Source organism: Salvelinus namaycush, chromosome 27 (assembly GCF_016432855.1).
Source record: "Salvelinus namaycush isolate Seneca chromosome 27, SaNama_1.0, whole genome shotgun sequence".
In the NCBI taxonomy this organism is placed as follows: Eukaryota; Metazoa; Chordata; class Actinopteri; order Salmoniformes; family Salmonidae; genus Salvelinus; species Salvelinus namaycush.
Window position 1 is genome coordinate 16,100,524 of NC_052333.1, and position 20,285 is coordinate 16,120,808.

At 43.9% G+C, this 20,285-nt stretch overlaps 3 protein-coding genes across 4 annotated transcripts; 2 read left to right on the forward strand and 1 right to left on the reverse strand.

The window, feature by feature from the left end:
• Positions 1-581: 581 nt before the first annotated feature.
• On the forward strand, positions 582-4,429 carry LOC120022117 (fatty acid-binding protein, heart). The gene is made up of 4 exons (XM_038965958.1): positions 582-743; positions 2,866-3,038; positions 3,937-4,038; positions 4,177-4,429. The coding sequence occupies exons 1-4, from the start codon at positions 671-673 to the stop codon at positions 4,228-4,230; spliced, it is 402 nt and encodes a 133-aa protein (XP_038821886.1). The 5' UTR covers positions 582-670; the 3' UTR covers positions 4,231-4,429.
• A 2,440-nt stretch (positions 4,430-6,869) lies between these two features.
• On the reverse strand, positions 6,870-13,028 carry zcchc17 (zinc finger, CCHC domain containing 17). 2 transcript variants are annotated; one of them, XM_038965956.1, is made up of 8 exons: positions 12,936-12,988; positions 12,251-12,315; positions 11,852-12,024; positions 11,088-11,188; positions 10,896-10,987; positions 10,717-10,817; positions 8,435-8,625; positions 6,870-7,598 (listed from the first exon to the last, which is right to left on the reverse strand). In XM_038965956.1, exons 3-8 carry the CDS (start codon positions 11,988-11,990, stop codon positions 7,437-7,439), a joined length of 786 nt encoding a protein of 261 aa, XP_038821884.1. In that variant the 5' UTR covers positions 11,991-12,024; positions 12,251-12,315; positions 12,936-12,988; the 3' UTR covers positions 6,870-7,436. The 2 variants fall into 2 exon arrangements, with proteins under 2 accessions (XP_038821884.1, XP_038821885.1); XM_038965957.1 differs by lacking the exon at positions 12,251-12,315 and having other exon boundaries at positions 12,936-13,028.
• Positions 13,029-13,087: 59 nt separating this feature from the next.
• On the forward strand, positions 13,088-19,650 carry snrnp40 (small nuclear ribonucleoprotein 40 (U5)). Its single transcript, XM_038965954.1, has 10 exons — positions 13,088-13,302; positions 13,680-13,809; positions 17,369-17,462; positions 17,577-17,742; positions 18,038-18,160; positions 18,397-18,517; positions 18,712-18,794; positions 19,008-19,069; positions 19,166-19,269; positions 19,365-19,650. The coding sequence occupies exons 1-10, from the start codon at positions 13,189-13,191 to the stop codon at positions 19,412-19,414; spliced, it is 1,047 nt and encodes a 348-aa protein (XP_038821882.1). The 5' UTR covers positions 13,088-13,188; the 3' UTR covers positions 19,415-19,650.
• Positions 19,651-20,285: the final 635 nt, after the last annotated feature.

A 20,285-nucleotide genomic window follows, 5' to 3' on the forward strand; every position in this document is an offset into this window, starting at 1 on the left:
CTGTAATCCACTGTATATCAACTGTAATCCACTGTATATCCTTACAGAGTCATTAACATTACAGAGTTAGGGAGGTAAGTCCTGACTCCTGGTCAGTGTGTCACTCTGTTGCTGGTAACCACACACACACACCCGTGTGCACGCACACATACACATACACACTCTTTCTCTATCTTTGTCTCTTTATCTGTTGAGTGAATAGTTAGAGTGAGGTCGTTGACCAGAGGGTGGTCAGACGGGGGAGAGAAATAGAAAGAGAGAAAATGTCCATGTTGTTCCCCCTGACCTTCACACCAAATCAATCATCGCCCCCTCCCTCTCTCGCTTCCCCCCTCTTCCCCCCCTCGTTCTCTCTCTTTCTGACTGGAGCAACATGTTCTTCTACCCTCCCCTCCCCCACTCCTCTCCTCTTTTTTTGACTGTCTTTTATTCTTCCTGCTGGACTCCTTAATATCCCCCTGCCCCTCATGTCTGTCTATCTGTCTTTGTCTCCTCTCACCTCCTCTCCCTCCCCCTTCCCTCCTCTCCCCGCTCAGAGTGATGACATCACGAACAGCCGGTATAAAACCGACCAGTAGGATTGCAGCATAGCAGTCTCTCTGTCCCTCTCTCTCACTCACTCATTCTGTTTCTGCTCTCTCTCTCATTCCTCCACACCACTGCTAACAACATGGCTGAGGCATTCGCAGGCACATGGAACCTGAAGGACAGCAAGAACTTTGACGAATACATGAAGGCTCTGGGTGAGCAGCGTGTGCGTTTGTAGTGTAACGGTAATGCTAAAGGATGGGGTCCCTGTGCCTCCCTGTGGGTGCATGTGTGCACTTGTGAGAAGGGTGTGAGTGTTCATGAATACTTAAAGGTGTGTGCTTGTGTGCACCCACGTGTGTTTTTGTACTGATGTGTGTTTGTGAACATGAGTGTGTGGCACACATGCTCACAAATACACATATACGCCCAAAAATACACATACATGCAGGTGTGTGTATTTGTGTGCGCCCTCATATATGTGTGTGACAGTGGAGGCTGCTGAGGGGAGGACGGCTCATAATAATTGCCGGAATGGTGTGGAATCAAACACATGGTTTCCACATTCCATTACAGCCATTATTATGAACAGTCCTCCCCTTAGCAGCCTCCACTGGTGTGTGGGCGCTCGCATGTGTGTGTGTGTGTAATTAGCAGAGCATGCGTGTTTAAACGGATAATGCAGCCGTTAATGCTAAGCATGGGAAAACAGGGTGTGTGTTGGACACACACAAATAGAGAATGAAGAGAGGGAAAGGGACAGAAGGAGAGAGGGATATCAGGAGGGAGAGAGTGAGGGATATCAGGAGGGAAAGAGTGAGGGATATCAGGAGGGAGAGAGTGAGGGATATCAGGAGGGAGAGAGTGAGGGAGGTTGGATGAAAGATAGAGAAGTAGGAACAGAGCCAGAGAGGGAGATAAAGAAAGACGGTGGTTCACCACATGGAGATAGTGGTAATTATTATTTGTATTTTTTTATACTTAAAAAAAAAAAAAACTTTATTTAACTAGGCAAGTCAGTTCTTATTTATAATGACGGCCTATCCCGGCCAAACCCGGACGACGCTGTGCAAATTGTGCGCCGCCCTATGGGACTCCCAATCACGGCCGGTTGTGATACACCCCCCCACCAACCTAGTGGTAGGGGGGGTGAGGGGGAGACTCAATTTAATTCAAAGGGCTTTATTGACATTGGAAACATGTTTACATTGCCAAAGCAACTGAAATAGATAATAAACTAAAGTTAAATAAACTAAAAATGAAACAGTAAATATTACATTCAAAAAGTTCCAAAGGAATAGAGATATTTCAAATGTCATATTATGTATATATACAGTGTTGTAACGCTGTGCAAATATTGAAATAAAAAATGGAAAATAAGTAAACATAAATAGGTTGTATTTACAACGGTGTTTGTTCTTCACTGGTTGCCCTTTTCTTGTGGTAACAGGTCACACATCTTGCTGCCGTCTCTCTCGCTCTCTCCCTCGCTCTCTCTGTTTTTGAAGGGGGGCGGGGGGAATGCCCCTACTGTGAGAAACTCGTAGTCTGAGCTGTGTACACACACACATAGGGGGTGAAATTCTCTGAACGAGTGGTCCTTTTTTGAGGCTAGGTTGTGAGGAGGGGTTGAATATTAACATAGTGTGTGTGTGTGTGACCCGTTTGTTGACCCCTGGGGTTATTAGCTTCGACCCCTCTGCTCGTCACCATAGTACTTGACCCCCAACCAACTCTCCGGATCACTCAGGCAGGTGCCACAAACTAGCTCTTTGTTGTATGGATTGTGTGACTGTTTCACTGTTTGCCTTGGGAGATCAACTCAGCTGCTACAGAAACATTACTTCAGTTCAGGGGAGAAGGAAAGTACTCTAGAACAGATCACACACAGCTGGGTCTGATGACTTTTGCTGAATGTTTAAAGAACACAGGAAATAGAGATAAGAGTGGGAATTAGATTCCGTTAGATCAGTCCAATCAGCAGTCAGTTTCCACAAACAGAACAGATCAATAAGTGATGCAGTGCACTGTCTGGTGTAAAGACTTCCCTTCATATGTACCTTTTTATTTTGGACCTATAGTCACACTATAGTCACAAGGAGTTTTTATGGGCTTGAAAACAGTCAGTCACACATCATTAACCCAAAAGAGTTTTCGTGCATGGGTGCGTGCATTGCCTTTTTCTTCAGAAAGGAATGTCTACAGTAAGGGTGGGGCTGTATTGGCAGCAGCAGTAGTAGTCTTTCTAATCAAGATGTGATATGAGATAGTAGGCTATAATGTTCTTATCTAGATGGAATCTGAAGTGTTAACTTGTGATGTGTTTTTGATTGACAGGTGTGGGCTTTGCAACACGCCAGGTTGGCGGTATGACCAAGCCCACCACCATCATCGAGGTAGCTGGAGACACAGTCACTCTGAAGACACAGAGCACCTTCAAGAACACCGAGATCTCCTTCAAACTAGGAGTGGAGTTCGACGAGACCACCGCCGACGACAGGAAAGTCAAGGTAAGAGGTCAGGGTTAAGAGTGCTGATATAGGATCAGTTTAGCCTTTTAGATCATAATTAGTAAGACTATATGGACAGGATCCTAGATCAGGATGCTGAGACACTTTGTGAGTACGGGTCCAGGGAGTCAGGAGTGCTTAGACACTGATTTAAGTCCTAGATGTCTAGCTGATGATTAGTCATACTTTATGGTGGGTGTTGTAACTGTATGTTTTTAATGATAACACTTTACAGTCATTTTTATGGCTAACACGTTACACTTTACAGCTATAATGCATTATGATGCCGTTATAATACATTGTAAGAGTTGTCATGAGTGTGTATCCTTATAATGGGGTGGGAGGTCAGGGACTAGAGGTTAAGTATGCTGGATTACAGGTAATGGTTGTATCCGCCATGACATGCAGGGTTCAGTAGAAGAGCAAATGATTTCAAACAGACAAACAGAGCCAGAGGCCTTGAAATGTTGGGTGGGTTGAGGGGTCAAAGGTCAAGGATGATGAGTTGTAGCTTTGTGACCGGAGACAGCTGCTACATGAATCTCAGAGAGAGAGAGAGAGGCGAGAGAGAGGCTACTAAGCATGATCTGAGTGAAAAAGAGAACAGACACACACACAATGTCTTATTGTTGAGGAATAGTTACTTTTGTTTGTGTGTGTGTGTCTAGTAACCTCAAGTCAACTCTCGATAGGTGGCCACACATGTCACATAGTGCAGGCTAACTTTGTTTAAAGTGCAGTCATATCCATTCTTTATCTGCAATTACACACATGTTCACCACAGTCTCAAACTCACTTAATTAGCAGTAGATTGTATCTTCTTATCGCCTCTCTCCAGTTTCCCCCAGTCAATAGTATGTGACGTGTGTGTTCATAACATACCTCTCGCTCTCTCTAGTCCCTAATAACGGTAGACGGTGGTAAGATGGTTCACGTGCAAAAGTGGGACGGCAAGGAGACCACTCTGGTCCGTGAAGTCAGTGGCAACGCCCTCGAACTGGTCAGTACGGAATGTGTTTTTGTGTACATTTATGGAGCGTCTGCATATACATACACACACTGTATATATGTATGTATGTATATAAAAAAAATCTGTGTATATTGTATATCTAACTATCCTCTCCTCTCTTCTCCACAGACTCTGACTCTGGGTGACGTCGTCTCCACACGCTCCTACGTCAAGGCCGAGTGACATCCCCCCAAAAAACGCACTACCCTTTGCCACACCTGCCCCCAAAAACAACCCTACCCCTGACCCCCACCGCAACGACCTCTAACCCGTCTGACCGAACCCCTGACTCCTCCTGTTGTCCCGTCCTTCTCTTTGTAGTGTTTCTCTTCTGTATGAAACACTGAATAAATTCCACTTATGTTTTTTTTCTCTAAAACCATCCCGAGTGCTTCTCTGTCAATCACACTCACCATGACAACAGTCACAACCAATGTTGTATATAAACCATTGTGTATAGATAAATCATTGGTTATAACACTGGGTACTGCACCTACACACTAGTTTCATGAAACCACAGGAATTTTTCCACTGGCCTGGAGGAAAGTCAACTCATCTACCAACGTTGTGTGGCAACCATTTTGTGCCAAATGGCTCATCACGTGTTACAGTAGTAGGATCCATCTGGGTGAGGCATGGCAGCCATTTTGTGCCAAGCTGAGATCAGAGGCTGCTGTGTGGAAACAGCAGATGGCTCCTCAGACAGATCAAGGCAGTTTGTGTGTTGCCACAACACCAAGTAAAAGCCTTTCCACTTTGACCCATTTCTAAATAGTTATGGCCGTGTGTGTAGCTCAGGGAGGGGGAGTTGACTTCTGGTACAATTATAGCAGTTCCAAACCAGCGACAAGTTTCCATCTTAACTAGGTTTACACAGAGCATCACGAGGAGAATAATTATAGACCACCCTCAGTGTGTGCCACCATCGGCTCCTCCTAGGTGAACAGAAATTGTGATTGGTGCCTGGCTGCGTAGGTGTGTGTGTGTGTCCTGGGCTATGAGTGTGTGTTCTAATTTGGGCGCATTCCTGGCTTGTGTAGATTGGTATCATGTGTTGCAGACAGGGTGCCAACCAGGGACAGAGGACCTGCAGTACAGGACACCTCACACTGACCCCTACGCACACATGCTATGACCACAACATGGAACAAACAGACTGGTGGTTGAGCAAATGAACCCTACAACATAATGATCAACTAACAAAACCATTCAAATGAACTCAAAATCAACATCACCATAAATTACCAAGCCAGACTGGAGCAAAGCTCTGCTTCATGAACGCTTTGTGACCATACGGACCATGAAATACTTGACTGTTCAAATCTTTAATAAAGACCCTCATAGTTTGCATACAGGAATATGGACCATGTTACACAAACTCCTGTGCACACAAACACACATCTTCAAGAACTGGATGACATGGTTGCAGAGTACACGTGTTCACACACAATAAGGGGCGTGTACCAACAGGATATCGCAAGCATGAGTTTCCTGTATGTTTGACCGGGACTCCCTAAAAACACAGCACTTCCATACAATTATGACCGTGACTTTTCGTAGGTTAGGAGAGCATTTTTGCTAACCCTAACCTTATTCTCCTAACCTGCTACGAAAAAGTAAGTTCCGGTCATAGCTGTATCGAAGTGGCGTGTTTTTAGGGAATCTCCTGTAACACATATACTTCCTCTTTACCACTTCCTGTGTGTGTTGCTTTGATGTGTGTACACTATATATGCAAAAGTATGTGGACACCCCTTCAAATTAGTGGAATCGGCTACTTCAGCCACACCTCTTGCTGACAGATGTATAAAATCGAGCACACAGCCATGCAATCTCCATAGACAAAGATTGGCAGTAAAATGGCCTTACTGAAGAGCTCAGTGGATTTCAACGTGGCACCATCATAGGATGCCACCTTTCCAACAAGTCAGTTCGTCAAATTTCTGCCCTGCTAGAGCTGCCCCGATCAATTGTAAGTGCTGTTATTGTGAAGTGAGAATGTCTAGGAGCAACAACGGCTCAGCCGCGAAGTGGTAGGCCACACTAGCTCACAGAACGGGATCACGGAGTGCGGAAGCGTGAAGCGCGTAAAAATCATCTGTCCTCGGTTGCAGCACTCACTACCGAGTTCCAAACGTCCTTTGGAACCAACGTCAGCACAAGAACTGTTTGTCAGGAGCTTAATGAAATGGGTTTCCATGGCCGAGCAGCCGCACACAGGCCAAAGATCACCATGCGCAATGCCAAGCGTCGGCTGAAGTGGTGTAAAGCTCACCGCCATTGGACTCCGGAGCAGTGGAAATGTGTTCTCTGGAGTGATGAATCACACTTCACCATCTGGCAGTCCGACAGACAAATCTGGGGTTGGCGGATGCCAGGAGAACGCTACCTGCCCTAATGCATAGTACCCACTGTAAAGTTTGGTGGAGGAGTATTAATGATCTGGGACAGTTTATGGTTCGGGCTAGGCCCCTTAGTTCCAGTGAAGGGAAATCTTAACGCTACAGCATACAATGACAATCTAGACAATTCTGTGCTTCCAACTTTGTGGCAACAGTTTGGGGAAGGCCCTTTCCTGTTTTAGCATGGTTTGTCGAGATAGTTGTGGAAGAACTTTACTAGACTGCACAGAGTCCTGACCTCAACCCCATCGAACACCTTTGGGATGAATTGGAACGCCGACTGTGAGCCAGGCCTACTCACCCAACATCAGTGCCTGACCTCACTAATGCTCTTGTGGCTGAATGGAAGTAAGTCCTCGCAGCAATGTTCCAACATCTAGTAGAAAGCCTTCACAGAAGAGTGGAGGCTGTTATAGCAGCAAGGAGGGGACCAACTCTATATTAATGCCCATGATTTTGGAATGAGATGTTCGACGAGCAGGTGTCCACATACTTTTGGTCATGTAGTGTATGTCATGCGTCTAACCTGACCAGTGAGGACAGGTGGACTGGTTCCAGATACACGCATTACTAACACAGCACAGGCCTGCACAGATTACAACGTCTTGATATGGTTCCTGAGATGTTAACTCCAGGTGTTGTGGGATCTGAGACACCTATACTGTCGTCCTGAAAACAACACTAACCTCTTCAGTGTTAAAGGTAGATCTGAGGGAACTGGATAGGTGCAATATATACTTCACTTTCCGATGGGCTCAGGGAAGCTGCCATATTGCTAACACCTATCAGGTTTCTATGGATCTGCATGTGTCAGACGGTAGGGGCAAGGGGCTATGAGGGGCTTCTGACTGTTGCGTCAACTTGTGTGTGTGTCCATCCAAGTCTACGCTGTGTATGTGCGTGTTCACATTTTAACTGTGTGTATGTGTGTCTACAGTGTAATTTGTGTGTGTTTAGTGCAATGTGTGTCAGTCCATCAGATCAGTCTCAGATGTGTTTGTGGGACTTGTGTTTCTTGTGTTTCTTCTTCTTTCTGTCCTCTCTGTCGTCATGCCGCCCTCTCTTGGCCTGACTGGGTCCACTGCTGCTGCTGTCACTTTCGGACTCCTTCCTCTCTCTCTTCCTCTTCTTCTTCTTTCCCTTCTTCTCCTGAGGAAAGGGGAGGAGAGAGAAGCAATGAAAGACAAAGAAGAATCAAACTGCTAGAGTTTTATATCCATATCACTACATGAATCATCTATTTAAAATGTTGGTTTTTCTGCAATGCGTCACTGATGCAACTTCTCTCAGGACAGAGAGACATGGTCACCAGGGGGTGTTAACCCAAGTGTTACATTTTACAGGAGCGATAAATACCTCGCACGAGAGAGATAGACAGACCGCCGTAGGCAGACCTGGCTCTCAACAGAGAGCACACTGCCCACAAAACGAGGTGGAAACTGAGCTGCACTTCCTAACCTCCTGCCAAATGTATGACCATATTAGAGACAAATATTTCCCTCAGATTACACAGACCCATAAATAATTCCAAAACAAATCCAATTTTGATAAACTCCCATATCTATTGGGTGAAATACCAGTGTGCCATCACAGCAGCAAGATTTGTGACCTGTTGCCACAAGAAAAGGGCAACCAGTGAAGAACAAACACCATTGTCAATACAACCCATATTTATGTTTATTTTCCCTTTTGTACTTTAACTATTTGCACATCATTATAACACTGTATATAGCCATAATGACATTTGAAATGTCTATTTAAAAAAAACTTGAGTAATGTTTACTGTTCATATTTGTTTGTTTATTATCTATTTCACGTGCTTTGGCAATGTAAACAAGTTTCTCATACCAATAAAGCCCTTTGAATTGAGAGAGGGAGAAAGAGCCACTGTAGACTATTGATAAATACCCCTGGCGCCAATCAATCCTTAACCATGGAGACAGGAATATAAAACCTTGAGGTCTATGTCACTCTGTGGTCCTTACCTTTTTCTCTTTTTTCTCCTTTTTCTTCTTCTTGTGTGAGTCCTGTGGAGGTTGGGTTTTGCGGACTGCTAGTGGGATGAGGTTGGGGTTGATAGGCTCTTTCTGTAGCTGCTGCGGCTCATCATCGCCCTCCTCAGGTATCAGATCATACTGCAGCCCTGGGGCCGAGAAACAGTCCTTAGCGAAGTGACCTGAGAGAAAGAGAGAAACAATCCTTAGCAAAGAGACCAGAGAGAGAGAGAGAAACAATCCTTAGCAAAGAGACCAGAGAGAGAAACAATCCTTAGCAAAGAGACCTGAGAGAAAGAGAGAAACAATCCTTAGCAAAGAGACCAGAGAGAAAGAGAGAAACAATCCTTAGCAAAGAGACCAGAGAGAGAGAGAGAGAGAAACAATCCTTAGCAAAGAGACCAGAGAGAGAGAGAGAGAAACAATCCTTAGCAAAGAGACCTGAGAGAAAGAGAGAAACAATACTTAGCAAAGAGACCTGAGAGAAAGAATCCTTAGCAAAGAGACCTGAGAGAAAGAATCCTTAGCAAAGAGACCAGAGAGAGAGAGAGAGAAACAATCCTTAGCAAAGAGACCAGAGAGAGAGAGAGAGAAACAATCCTTAGCAAAGAGACCTGAGAGAGAGAGAGAGAGAGAGAGAGAGAAACAATCCTTAGCAAAGAGACCTGAGAGAAAGAGAGAAACAATCCTTAGCAAAGAGACCAGAGAGAGAAAGAGAGAAACAATCCTTAGCAAAGAGACCTGAGAGAGAGAGAGAGAAACAATCCTTAGCAAAGAGACCTGAGAGAAAGAGAGAAACAATCCTTAGCAAAGAGACCTGAGAGAAAGAATCCTTAGCAAAGAGACCTGAGAGAAAGAGAGAAACAATCCTTAGCAAAGAGACCAGAGAGAGAGAGAAACAATCCTTAGCAAAGAGACCTGAGAGAGAGAAACAAACCTTAGCAAAGAGACCAGAGAGAGAGAGAGAAACAATCCTTAGCAAAGAGACCAGAGAGAGAGAGAGAGAAACAATCCTTAGCAAAGAGACCTGAGAGAGAGAGAAACAATCCTTAGCAAAGAGACCTGAGAGAAAGAGAGAAACAATCCTTAGCAAAGAGACCAGAGAGAGAGAGAGAAACAATCCTTAGCAAAGAGACCTGAGAGAGAGAGAGAGAAACAATCCTTAGCAAAGAGACCTGAGAGAAAGAGAGAAACAATCCTTAGCAAAGAGACCTGAGAGAGAGAGAGAGAAACAATCCTTAGCAAAGAGACCAGAGAGAGAGAGAAACAATCCTTAGCAAAGAGACCTGAGAGAGAGAGAAACAAACCTTAGCAAAGAGACCAGAGAGAGAGAGAGAGAAACAATCCTTAGCAAAGAGACCAGAGAGAGAGAGAAAGAGAGAGAGAGAGAGAGAGAGAGATCATACGCTACATTAGGATGGAGTTAAGCAACAGGGGCCAGTGTGTAGAGGCTTTTGTTCCAGTCCAGTTCCAAACACACATAATTCAAGGGTTGATTGAAGGTCTTCAGGATTAGTTGAATCCGTTTGTCTAGAGAATGTGTTCATTAGGGATATGAACGGTTATTTGAATATCCGAACGGACATTACTATTTGAATACTTGTGAGTATTCATTTTTGTGATAACATTTTATTAAAGGCCTATTATTAAAATACCCATGTGACATTGTTACATACAAGGACATACGAGGACATTTCAAATTATTAATTTAATAAAACAAACTTTTCAATGTTGTTTTTATGACGTGCACGGTACGCCCATAAAAAGACTGGTAGCCTTCACGTGTGTAGCTTGTCGTTTATGTTAGCCAATCAAAGCGGCTCAATGTGTTGCAAGTGGAGTGAGAGTTCACTAACGCAATGCAAGATGGAATTCAATTATGGAATTAAAGTCTGCGAAATGAGAAGGAGTAGGCTACAATGAGAAACCAAAAGATAGGCAGTTTTATCTGAATGGGGTTGAGGAGAAAGCGCAGCATGTGGCCTCAATTAGCTTAGCTAGCTTCTCTAGGCTACTCCAGTCAAGACCAGCACTTAAATGGGATGATAAATAACATGATAAATAATATTGTGGCTGCTACAAGTTAGCTAGACATGGCTGTAGCTGACTTGCCTTGGTGTCTCGCCCTCTTCCTCAGTCTGTTCGCTCACAGCTGCAGCTATAGTGCGCGCAGGTTTTGAATATCCAAGAAATTCATGATACCATTGGAATAGTGAAAATATTTTTTTTAAACCATCCCTAGTGTTCATGTTGCAGTAATGTTGTGGCTGTACCTTTGCAGCCACACTTCTTGCAGGTGGTGTTGAGTACAGCCTCCAATGTGATCCTCCGTCCTGTACCATCTTTGAACTGTCTACGCCTCCGCTCATCCTGCCTAGACACACACACACTTGAAAACAGCAGCAATAGCCAATCATCGTATCAGTGCACTCAGACAGACACAAATACATACTCTGCTATGACATTGTTGGGGTCCAGGTCTTTCCCTGTTCCTTGATTGACAGCTTTCATTGAGAAGGAGAGCTTCACCTTGTCATCACGCATCTGAGAAAGATGGAGGGAGGGAGAGGTAAGGCCATGTTCGGAACCATTTGCTCATTAGGGAGAGATGGAGTTTATTTACGTGTATGTGTCTGCGTGTTACCTCTCTCCCGATGACCTTGATCCACACCTGCTCTCCCACGTCGACGACTTCTGCAACATTCTCAACCCTACAGGCTGACAACTCACTGATATGGACCAACCCTGAGAGCGAGAAGAGAGAAAGTGGGAGAGATAGAGGGAAGAGGTAGAAAAAGTGAGGAGAATGAGTAGTGCCTCAGAAGAAACCGTAATACTCAAAACAGACAAAGATATTATAAAACAGAAAGAGATCATGAAGTCAAAGATATTGTAAAGTGAAAGATGCCCAAAGGTGTCCGCATGCTTCCCAGCCGAAACAATTGGGAAGAGTTTGTGCATATATCATGGTGACATTTTGTGACGTTTCTGTTCATCTTGGACTTCGGTAAGGGTTTTTTCTCAAGGCCAGCCCGAATTTCGCGAGCCAAAGTCTACGCCGCTTCGTCAGTGATTGGTCAACAGTAGGAACTCTTCAATAAAGTCTTTGTTGTCATTCAATGAGAGACAATAGGTTTTCATGCACATTTTTTGGGGAAAAATAGTTAACCAAACATTAATTAGATGTAAAATTGCAAGACTAAGATCTCAGTGACAGATTATTTGAGTTATATTCAATTAATTCTGACTATTTTGAGGAAGTATACTGGCTACAACGTCTCAAAATGAACAAACAGTACTATTGCCTCTTTTTTCTCATTTTCCAAGCAAAGGTCTTTTAAGGGAGTATGCGAGCACACTCGTTCAAGGCGCCAGCCGAACTGAAGCATGCTGATGCCTTAAGCCTACCCTGCTTCCTGTAGCCAGGAATCTTGATGAAGGCTCCATAGGTCTGTACAGAAGCCACCTCTCCCTTCACAATACTGTACATGGCTGGCAAGCCATCTAGTCCTGCAGGCTCCTGCTGGTCATGGTCAAAGTCTGCCATGATGATGATGGCGACTCACAGTATAACTCTCTCCCTGCAGACACACAGGACGACAACTGGGTTAGGTAAGGAGATGATCATCATGTAAAGACTGGGTGCAACACCTCAATCTAAACACTCTGTAATGTTTCACCCCACTGAATACGCCTGGTTATGTATTTTTGGCACTCTGCTTTGAAACTGTGTACCCTTCCTCCTTCTTAATGCCTTGTTAGGAGTAATCACTGATCTAACTAGCTAGCACAGAATTTTTTACCAACCTTAACTTGGCGATACTTTCTCAATTCCGGACTTGGAAGACACCCAGTCTTTTAAACATCCATGTCTAGTTGCAGGGGGTTCGTTTGAATTTAGAAAATGCTCTGTTATTAAATGTAATCATTATTTTTGCTCCATGATAAAATCCAACAATGTCTACGCCGCCATCTTGTCTATTTCAAATATTCTCTCATTGATCGAGACCGACGAGTGTCATCATGACGTGCAGCACTTTGGGGTGGACACCCACTTGTCTCAATCAATGAGACAAGATTTGAAAAAGAAAAAGATGGCGAGGTAGACATTGTTTATCAGCCAGCTGGAACAGTGTCTGACTAGGCAATATGTTAAATAGCTATACATACACTATAGAATACATGGCTGGCTATGGGGTCAAGCAGCCAGAGTAACTTTGCCAACAAGCAGTATGTTGCTGAGGGTGGCAAACTGATTCAAAATGTAGCCGTTTTACCTTTTCCTGTTTTTAAGCACTAGATTGGTGGGCTAGCTGGCTAGCTAGGCTAGCGAGCTTATATAGCCTATGGCTAGTAGCCTTGGCGTTGTTAGCTTGCCCTACTTTAGGGGCAAATATACGTATATACACTTCTTATAGGGAGATATGTAACAATCAAATCATAATCCGCACCTACACACGTTTATATAAACATTATTATATATTATAGCTACCTTGTGGGCCGAGTGTTTATTTTTGTAGTCTGTTTCAAGATGTTTTCTTCCGGTTCACGGGCCATGGTCAACAACAATGATAACCAATCAACGTTAACAGAGGAGCGGCGAACCAATCAATCGCCCTGAGAACCGGAAGTACCTCAGACCGCTCTTCACTTCGTACTTGTTTCGAAAGCGGTTTGTTGAAAGAAGTTCATTCATTGAAGTCGATTTCTGTTATACACCATCGTGTTTATTGAGTTGTTAAACCATGATTGAGCCAAAGAAGAGACCGGGGGACATGGCTTTGGTTCCTGCCGGTGGAGTCAAGAGGCCCAGGACGGAGCTGATCGCCGCGGTACAGTCGCAACAGCTCGTGGCCATGGTAAGAAAGGAGGGGGATATCAAAATACAACAAGGGGGAAGTTCAATTTCACTAGTTAGCTTCAGAGAGTTGTTAACTACCAATGTATTCAGTCTTTCAACTAGTAACAGGAAAATCACCTAAATTGCAGCTTTGATAAGCTGTGACTGAGATATGCACTTGTTTACTAGTAAAGGCTATCCAATGCATATACTGCTAGCAGAACTTATTTTGATAGCTAGATAGCAAGTAGAATTGTTTTACTTTATCAGCTAGTTTAATCAATACCAGGATTGTTAGTGGGCTATGCACATACAGTAACGCTCTGAGAATATTGTGTGCGTCTACCTGCCTGTCTGTGACGTGTGATATGATGATCTAACATGTCCCCTCTCCAGGGCCCTCCCCGCAGCTCCAGCCTGCAGGCTCCCATCATGCTAATGTGTGGCCATGAGGGAGAGGTCTACTGCTGCAAGTTCCATCCCAATGGAGCCACCTTGGCCTCCTCTGGCTATGACAGGCTCATCTGTGAGTGATATATATATATATATATAAAGTGTGTGTGTATACATACAGTACCAGTCAAAAATTTGGACACACCTACCCATTCAAGGGTTTTGCTTTATTTATTTTTTACATTGTAGAATAATAGTGAAGACCTCAAAACTATGACATAAGACATGGAATAATGTAGTAACCAAAAAAGTGTTAAACAAATCCAAATATATTTTAGATTATTCAAAGTAGCCACCCTTTGCCTTGATGATAGCTTTGCACATTCTTGGCATTCTCTCAACCAGCTTCATGAGGAATGCAGTCTTGAAGGAGTTCCCACATACTGAGCACTTGTTGGCTGCTTTTCTTTCACTCCGCGGTCCAACTCATCCCAAACCATCTCAAATGGTTTGAGGTCGGGTGATTGTGGAGGCCAGGTCATCTGAACAGCACTCCATCACTCTCCTTGGTCGAACACAGCTTGGAGGTGTGTTTTGGGTCATTGTCCTGTTGAAAAACAAATGAGAGTCCCACTAAGCGCAAACCAGATGGGATGGCGTATCGCTGCAGAATGCTGTGGTAGCCATGCTGGTTAAGTTTGCCTTGAATTCAAAATAAAGCACCCCCACAGCATCACACCTCTTCCTCCGTGCTTCACGGTGGGAACCACACATGCAGAGATCATCCATTCACCTACTCTGCGTCTCACTAAGACGCAGCAGTTGGAACCAAAAATCTCAAATTTGGACTCATCGGACCAAAGGACAGGTTTCCACCGGTCTAATGTCCACTGTTCTTGTTTCTTCTCAAGTCTCTTCTTATTATTGGTGTCCTTTAGTCGTGGTTTCTTTGCAGCAGTTCGGACATGAAGGCCTGATTCACGCAGTCTCCTCTGAACAGTTGATGTTGAGATGTCTGTTACTTGAACTCCGTGAAGCATTTATTTTGGCTGCAATTTCTGAGGCTGATAACTCTAATGAACTTATCCTCTGCAGCAGGAGTAACTCTGGGTCTTCCTTTCCTGTGGCGGTCCTCATGAGAGCCAGTTTCATCATAGCGCTTCATGGTTTTTGCGACTGCGCTTGAGGAAGCTTTCAAAGTTCTTGAAATTTTCCGGATTGACTGATCTTCGTGTCTTAAAGTAATGATGGACTGTCGTTTCTCTTTGCATATTTGAGCTGTTCTTGCCATAATATGAACTTGGTATTTTACCAAATAGGGCTATCTTCTGTATACCCCCCCTACCATGTCACAACACAAATGATTGGCTCAAATGTATTAAGAAGGAAAGGAATTCCACAAATTAACTTTTAACAAGGCACATGTGTTAATTGAAATGTATTCTAGGTGACTACCTCACGAAGCTGGTTGAGAGAATGCCAAGAGTGTGAAAAGCTGTCATCAAGGCAAAGGGTGGTGATTTGAAGAATTTCAAATATAAAATATATTTTTATTTGTTTAACACTTTTTTTTGGTTACTACATGATTCAATGTGTTATTTCATAGTTTTGATGTCTTCCCTATTCTACAATGTAGAAAATAGTAAACAACTTGAATGTGTAGGTGTGTCAACTTTTGGCTGGTACTGTTTCTCACACACACACAGCGCATTTGGAAAGTATTCAGACCCCTTGACTTTTCCCCCATTTTGTTACATTACAGCCATATTCTGAAATTGATTAAATACATGTTTTCTGAAATACATAATAAATGTACATACGTTTTCAGACCCTTTCCTATGAGACTTGAAATTGAGCTCAGGTGCATCCTGTTTCCATTGATCATCCTTGATGTTTCTAGAACTTGATTGGAGTCCACCTGTGGCTCCTGTGTGGCGCTGTGGTCTAACGCACTGCATCTAAGTGTTAGAGGCATCACTACAGACCCTGGTTCGATTCCAGGCTGTATCACAACCGTCCACGATTGGGTGTCCCATAGGGCGGCGCACAATTGGCCCAGCGTCGGCCGGTGTATGCCGTCATTGTAAATAAGAATTTGTTCTTAACTGACTTGCCTAGTTTAAAGGTTAAATAAATATTCAATTGATTGGACATGATTTGGAAAGGCACACACATGGTAGGGGTGGTATACAGAAGATAGTCCTCAATGTCTATATAAGGTCCCACAGTTGACAGTTCATGTCAGAGCAAAAACCAAGCCATGAGGTTGAAGGAATTGTCCGTAGAGCTCCGAGACAGAATAGTGTCGAGACACAGATCTGGGGAAGGGTACCAAAAACATTCTGCAGCATTGAAGGTCCCCAAGAACACAGTGGCCTCCATCATTCTTAAATGGAAGAAGTTTAAAACCTCCAATACTCTGGCCGCCCGGCCAAACTGAGCAATTGGGGGAGAAGGGCTTTGGTGACCAAGAACCTGATGGTCACTCTGATAGAGGTCCTCTGTGGAGATGGGAGAACCTTCCAGAAGGACAACCATATCTGCAGCATTCCACCAATTAGGCCTTTATGGTAGAGTGGCAAGACGGAAGCCACTCCTCAGTAAAAGGCACATGACAGCCCGCTATGAGTTTGCCAAAAGGCACCTAAAGACTCTCATACCATGAGAAACAAGATTCTCTGGTCTGTTGAAACCAAGATTGAACTCTTTGGCACGCCTGGAGGAAACCTGGCACCATCCCTATGGTTGAGACAGCATCATGCTGTGGGGATGTTTTTCAGCGGTAGGGACTGGGAGACTAGTCAGGCTCAAGGGAAAGATGAATGGAGCAAATTACAGAGAAATACTTGATGAAAACCTGCTCCAGAGCGCTCAGGACCTCAGACAACGACCCAAAGCACACAGCCAAGACAACGCAGGAGTGGCTTCGGGACAAGTCTTAATGTCATTGAGTGGCCCAGCCAGAGCCCGAACTTGAACCCGATCGAATATATCTGGAGAGACCTGAAAATAGCTGTGCAACAATGCTCCCCATCCAATCTGACCACTTGAGAGGATCTGTCGAGAGGAATGTGTCACGAACCGGCTCGAAGCCAGGAACAAAAAGGGAGACAACATGGAGATAAGGAATAACAAACATATATTTAATAACTCAAGTAACCTATATACAATAAACATTGGTGTGAGTGGTTGCGTGCATAGATGTGATAATGAAGGGTGTTGAAAGGTGCCAATGAACACAAAAAAATGCAACAACAAAAATCAAACAGTGTGTCTGCATGGAGAATCTCTTCAATGAATGGGGAAGAGGTGTGTTTATCCCGGGACACACCCAGGCCCAGGGGTGTCCCATTTCTCTGACGACCCTCCCGGCTCCGCCCACCAACATCCTATTAAGGAAAACGAGAGCAAAGAGAAAGAATACGGCAGACAGAGTGAGAGGGTCGTCACAAATGGGAGAAACTCTCCAAATTGTCATTATGGGGTATTGTGTGTAGATTGAGGGATTTTTATTTGATCCATTTTTAGAAATAAGACTAACGTAACAATGTGGGAAAAGTCAAGGGGTCTGAATAGAAGGCACTGTGTGTGTGCGTGCGCACACACACACACACACACACACACACACACACACAATACTCTCGCTCACTTGACTTAACTGGTGACACTCATCCATCTCCCTCTCTCTACAGTGATGTGGAATGTGTATGGGGACTGTGATAACTTTGCCACCCTGAAGGGACACAGTGGAGCTGTGATGGAGCTTCACTACAACACAGACGGCAGGTAGGATATACATTCACACACATGCACTCGCTCAGGTCCGGCAAAAACGGGATTTAGTTGTTGGGTCAATATCACGTGTGTTTAATGACCCTATCCGCACCTGTGTATGTGCAGCCTGCTGTTCAGTGCCAGTACAGATAAGACGGTGGGAGTGTGGGACAGTGAGACGGGTGAGAGAATCAAGCGTCTAAAAGGCCACACCTCCTTCGTTAACTCCTGCTACCCTGCTCGACGCGGACCCCAGCTCGTCTGTACCGGCAGTGACGATGGAACTGTCAGGGTAACCATGCCTACCACAGACTGCATTAATTAATCCATTGTTCTTCAAACCTGGTTCTAGACAACTACTGTGTGTGCAGGCTTTAGGTCCATTCCAGCACTACTAACATGCCTGATTACCTGATCAAGTTCTCTTATGAGCAGTGTATTTATTTAATCAGGTGTGTTAACACTGAGCTGGAACTAAAGCCTACCCTGCGCAATCTTTCTGAGTGTTGGTTGAATGTTGTAAGTGGAGGACAACCGTAATTAGGATTTTGTTGTGCTTGTTAACAGTGTGTGCGTGTGTGTTGTAGCTGTGGGACATCCGTAAGAAGGGTGCAGTCCATACGTTCCAGAACACCTACCAGGTGTTGGCCGTCACATTCAACGACACCAGCGACCAGATCCTGTCTGGAGGCATCGACAATGACATCAAGGTACATGTGTGGGTTTTGATAGTGTGAAAGAAAGACCTGGGCCCATGTCCACAAAGTATCTCAGAGTAGGAGTGCTGATCTAAGATTAGTTTAGCCTTTTAGATCATAATGAAAAATATTATATGAACAGATCCTAAATCAGCACTCCAACTCTGAGATGCTTTGTGGCTACGGGCCTGGATCCTACCAGGAGGCAAGGCTTCTGTGTCATACAGTGATCAACTCTGTGTGTGTAGGTGTGGGACCTGAGGCAGAATAAGCTGGTCTACAGTATGCATGGTCATGGTGATTCTATGACTGGACTCAGCCTGAGCTCAGAGGGGTCCTACCTCCTCTCCAACTCCATGGACAACACAGGTCAGTGTGTGTGGGTGTGTCATATTTAAAGATGTTTGTGTGAGATACATTGTGTGTGTTTACAAATCAAATTTTTATTGGTCACATACACATGTTTAGCACTTATGTCGGGTGTAGCGAAACGCTTGTGTTTCTATCGCCAACTGTGTGTTTACAGTACTTGATTATGTGTACAAATGTGTGTTGTCCTGCAGTGCGTATTTGGGACATCCGTCCGTTCGCTCCCAAGGAGAGGTGTGTGAAGATATTCCAGGGGAACATTCACAATTTTGAGAAGGTAAATAAAATACCTTTGACCAGAGAGTATGAGATTCAAGTGTTTTGATTTTGGAACTGGACAAAGATTTTCAGTGTGAGTGTCAATATTTGTGCTCATATCATGTTTGATAAGCCTAGTGGCCTATCATGTTTGATAATGCCTATAGCATGGTTATGGCATGCTAATACACTCTGTATAGGTTTTGTTTATAATACATTGCTGTGTCTGCAGAACCTTCTGAGGTGTTCCTGGTCCGCTGACGGCAGCAAGATTGCAGCAGGCTCAGCCGATAGGTGAACGCACACACACACTCTCCGCAGTACAAAACCTCAACATAAATGCACCAATCCTCTCTTTTATGATCCTTTATAAGCTGTGTGTGTGTCCAGGTTTGTATATGTGTGGGACACCACGTCTCGTAGGATCCTGTACAAGCTGCCAGGCCATGCTGGGTCAGTCAACGAGGTCGCCTTCCACCCTGAGGAGCCTATTGGTGAGATGACTTTATCTGTCTGGCTATTCACACTCTCTCCCTCTTTCTATTGCTTTTTTTCTCTCTCTAATAGTTGTTTTTTAACTTTCCCACAGTCCTCTCTGGTGCCAGTGACAAGAGACTCTACATGGGAGAGATTCAGTAGGACTGTTTTGTGTGTGTGTGTGTGTGTGTGTGTGTGTGTGTGTGTGTGTGAGAGAGAAGGCAATTGTGTGTACATCTGAGTGTGTATGTTCTGCTCCATTGTGTGAATGATCAGTACTCTGTACTTTTATATGCTTCTGTTTATTTAATAATGAGACAGTATTTTGAGTTTGTAATTTCCAGTCACAACAAACAACACCTGTATTTTTTTGTATTTCTGTTAATAAACTACTTCTGGAAAAATGTTGTTCTTCCTGGAAAAATGTTCTTCCATTTCCTGTTCTTGTTGAAGCTGAATGTTTGTGTGTTATACATGTCTTTACTCTGAAACTATTAGTATGTAAGCCTGTCCTTTTGTTAAACTCTCTAAACTCTCATAAACACAGCCATACAACCAAATAGGGGTTTAAATGGCCATAAGGTTAAATTGAGAGTTTTAGAATATTAAATCAAAATTGAGCAATCTAATCAAAGTAATACATTTTTTAGATTTAGTTTATGCAAATGTATTTTAATTATTTAACCACTAGCTGCCTACCATTATAGAGCATGGTCCTAGATATTGTATTATTCTCACTCTTATTTCTGCCCAGTAATTCCGTTATTTTATTTATTCGCTGCTAGTCCTGTTTCTTTTGTCTCTGCTGAACGCCTCGCGCTCCACGGTTCCACTCCCCACAGGGCCGGTCCTATATGTTATGCCCCACCTGGACAACAGTTGTGATTGTCCAATCCATATTGTCCATTTTACTTCGACCTGTCCTGTTTTTAGGATATGTTTGTTACTTGATTGGGCGCCATTTAGGTTAGGCTATTTGATCGGAGATACCGGCATGATGTAAAATGTGTCTGTCTCATTACATTGTCATACA

What these genes read in the sequence shown, in the direction of transcription:
- LOC120022117 (XM_038965958.1), top strand. Translation starts at nt 671, where the DNA reads ATGGCTGAGGCATTCGCAGGCACATGGAACCTGAAGGACAGCAAGAAC. An exon ending in CGAATACATGAAGGCTCTGG is followed by an intron (nt 744 to 2,865) that starts GTGAGCAGCGTG and finishes TTTGATTGACAG; the next exon opens with GTGTGGGCTTTGCAACACGC. An exon ending in GTGGCAACGCCCTCGAACTG is followed by an intron (nt 4,039 to 4,176) that starts GTCAGTACGGAA and finishes TCTTCTCCACAG; the next exon opens with ACTCTGACTCTGGGTGACGT.
- zcchc17 (XM_038965957.1), bottom strand. Translation starts at nt 11,990, where the DNA reads ATGGCAGACTTTGACCATGACCAGCAGGAGCCTGCAGGACTAGATGGC. An exon ending in TCAAGGTCATCGGGAGAGAG is followed by an intron (nt 10,988 to 11,087) that starts GTAACACGCAGA and finishes CATCTTTCTCAG; the next exon opens with ATGCGTGATGACAAGGTGAA. An exon ending in AGGAGAAAAAAGAGAAAAAG is followed by an intron (nt 7,599 to 8,434) that starts GTAAGGACCACA and finishes CCCTTTCCTCAG; the next exon opens with GAGAAGAAGGGAAAGAAGAA.
- snrnp40 (XM_038965954.1), top strand. Translation starts at nt 13,189, where the DNA reads ATGATTGAGCCAAAGAAGAGACCGGGGGACATGGCTTTGGTTCCTGCC. An exon ending in TGGCTATGACAGGCTCATCT is followed by an intron (nt 13,810 to 17,368) that starts GTGAGTGATATA and finishes CTCTCTCTACAG; the next exon opens with TGATGTGGAATGTGTATGGG. An exon ending in CAACTCCATGGACAACACAG is followed by an intron (nt 18,518 to 18,711) that starts GTCAGTGTGTGT and finishes GTTGTCCTGCAG; the next exon opens with TGCGTATTTGGGACATCCGT.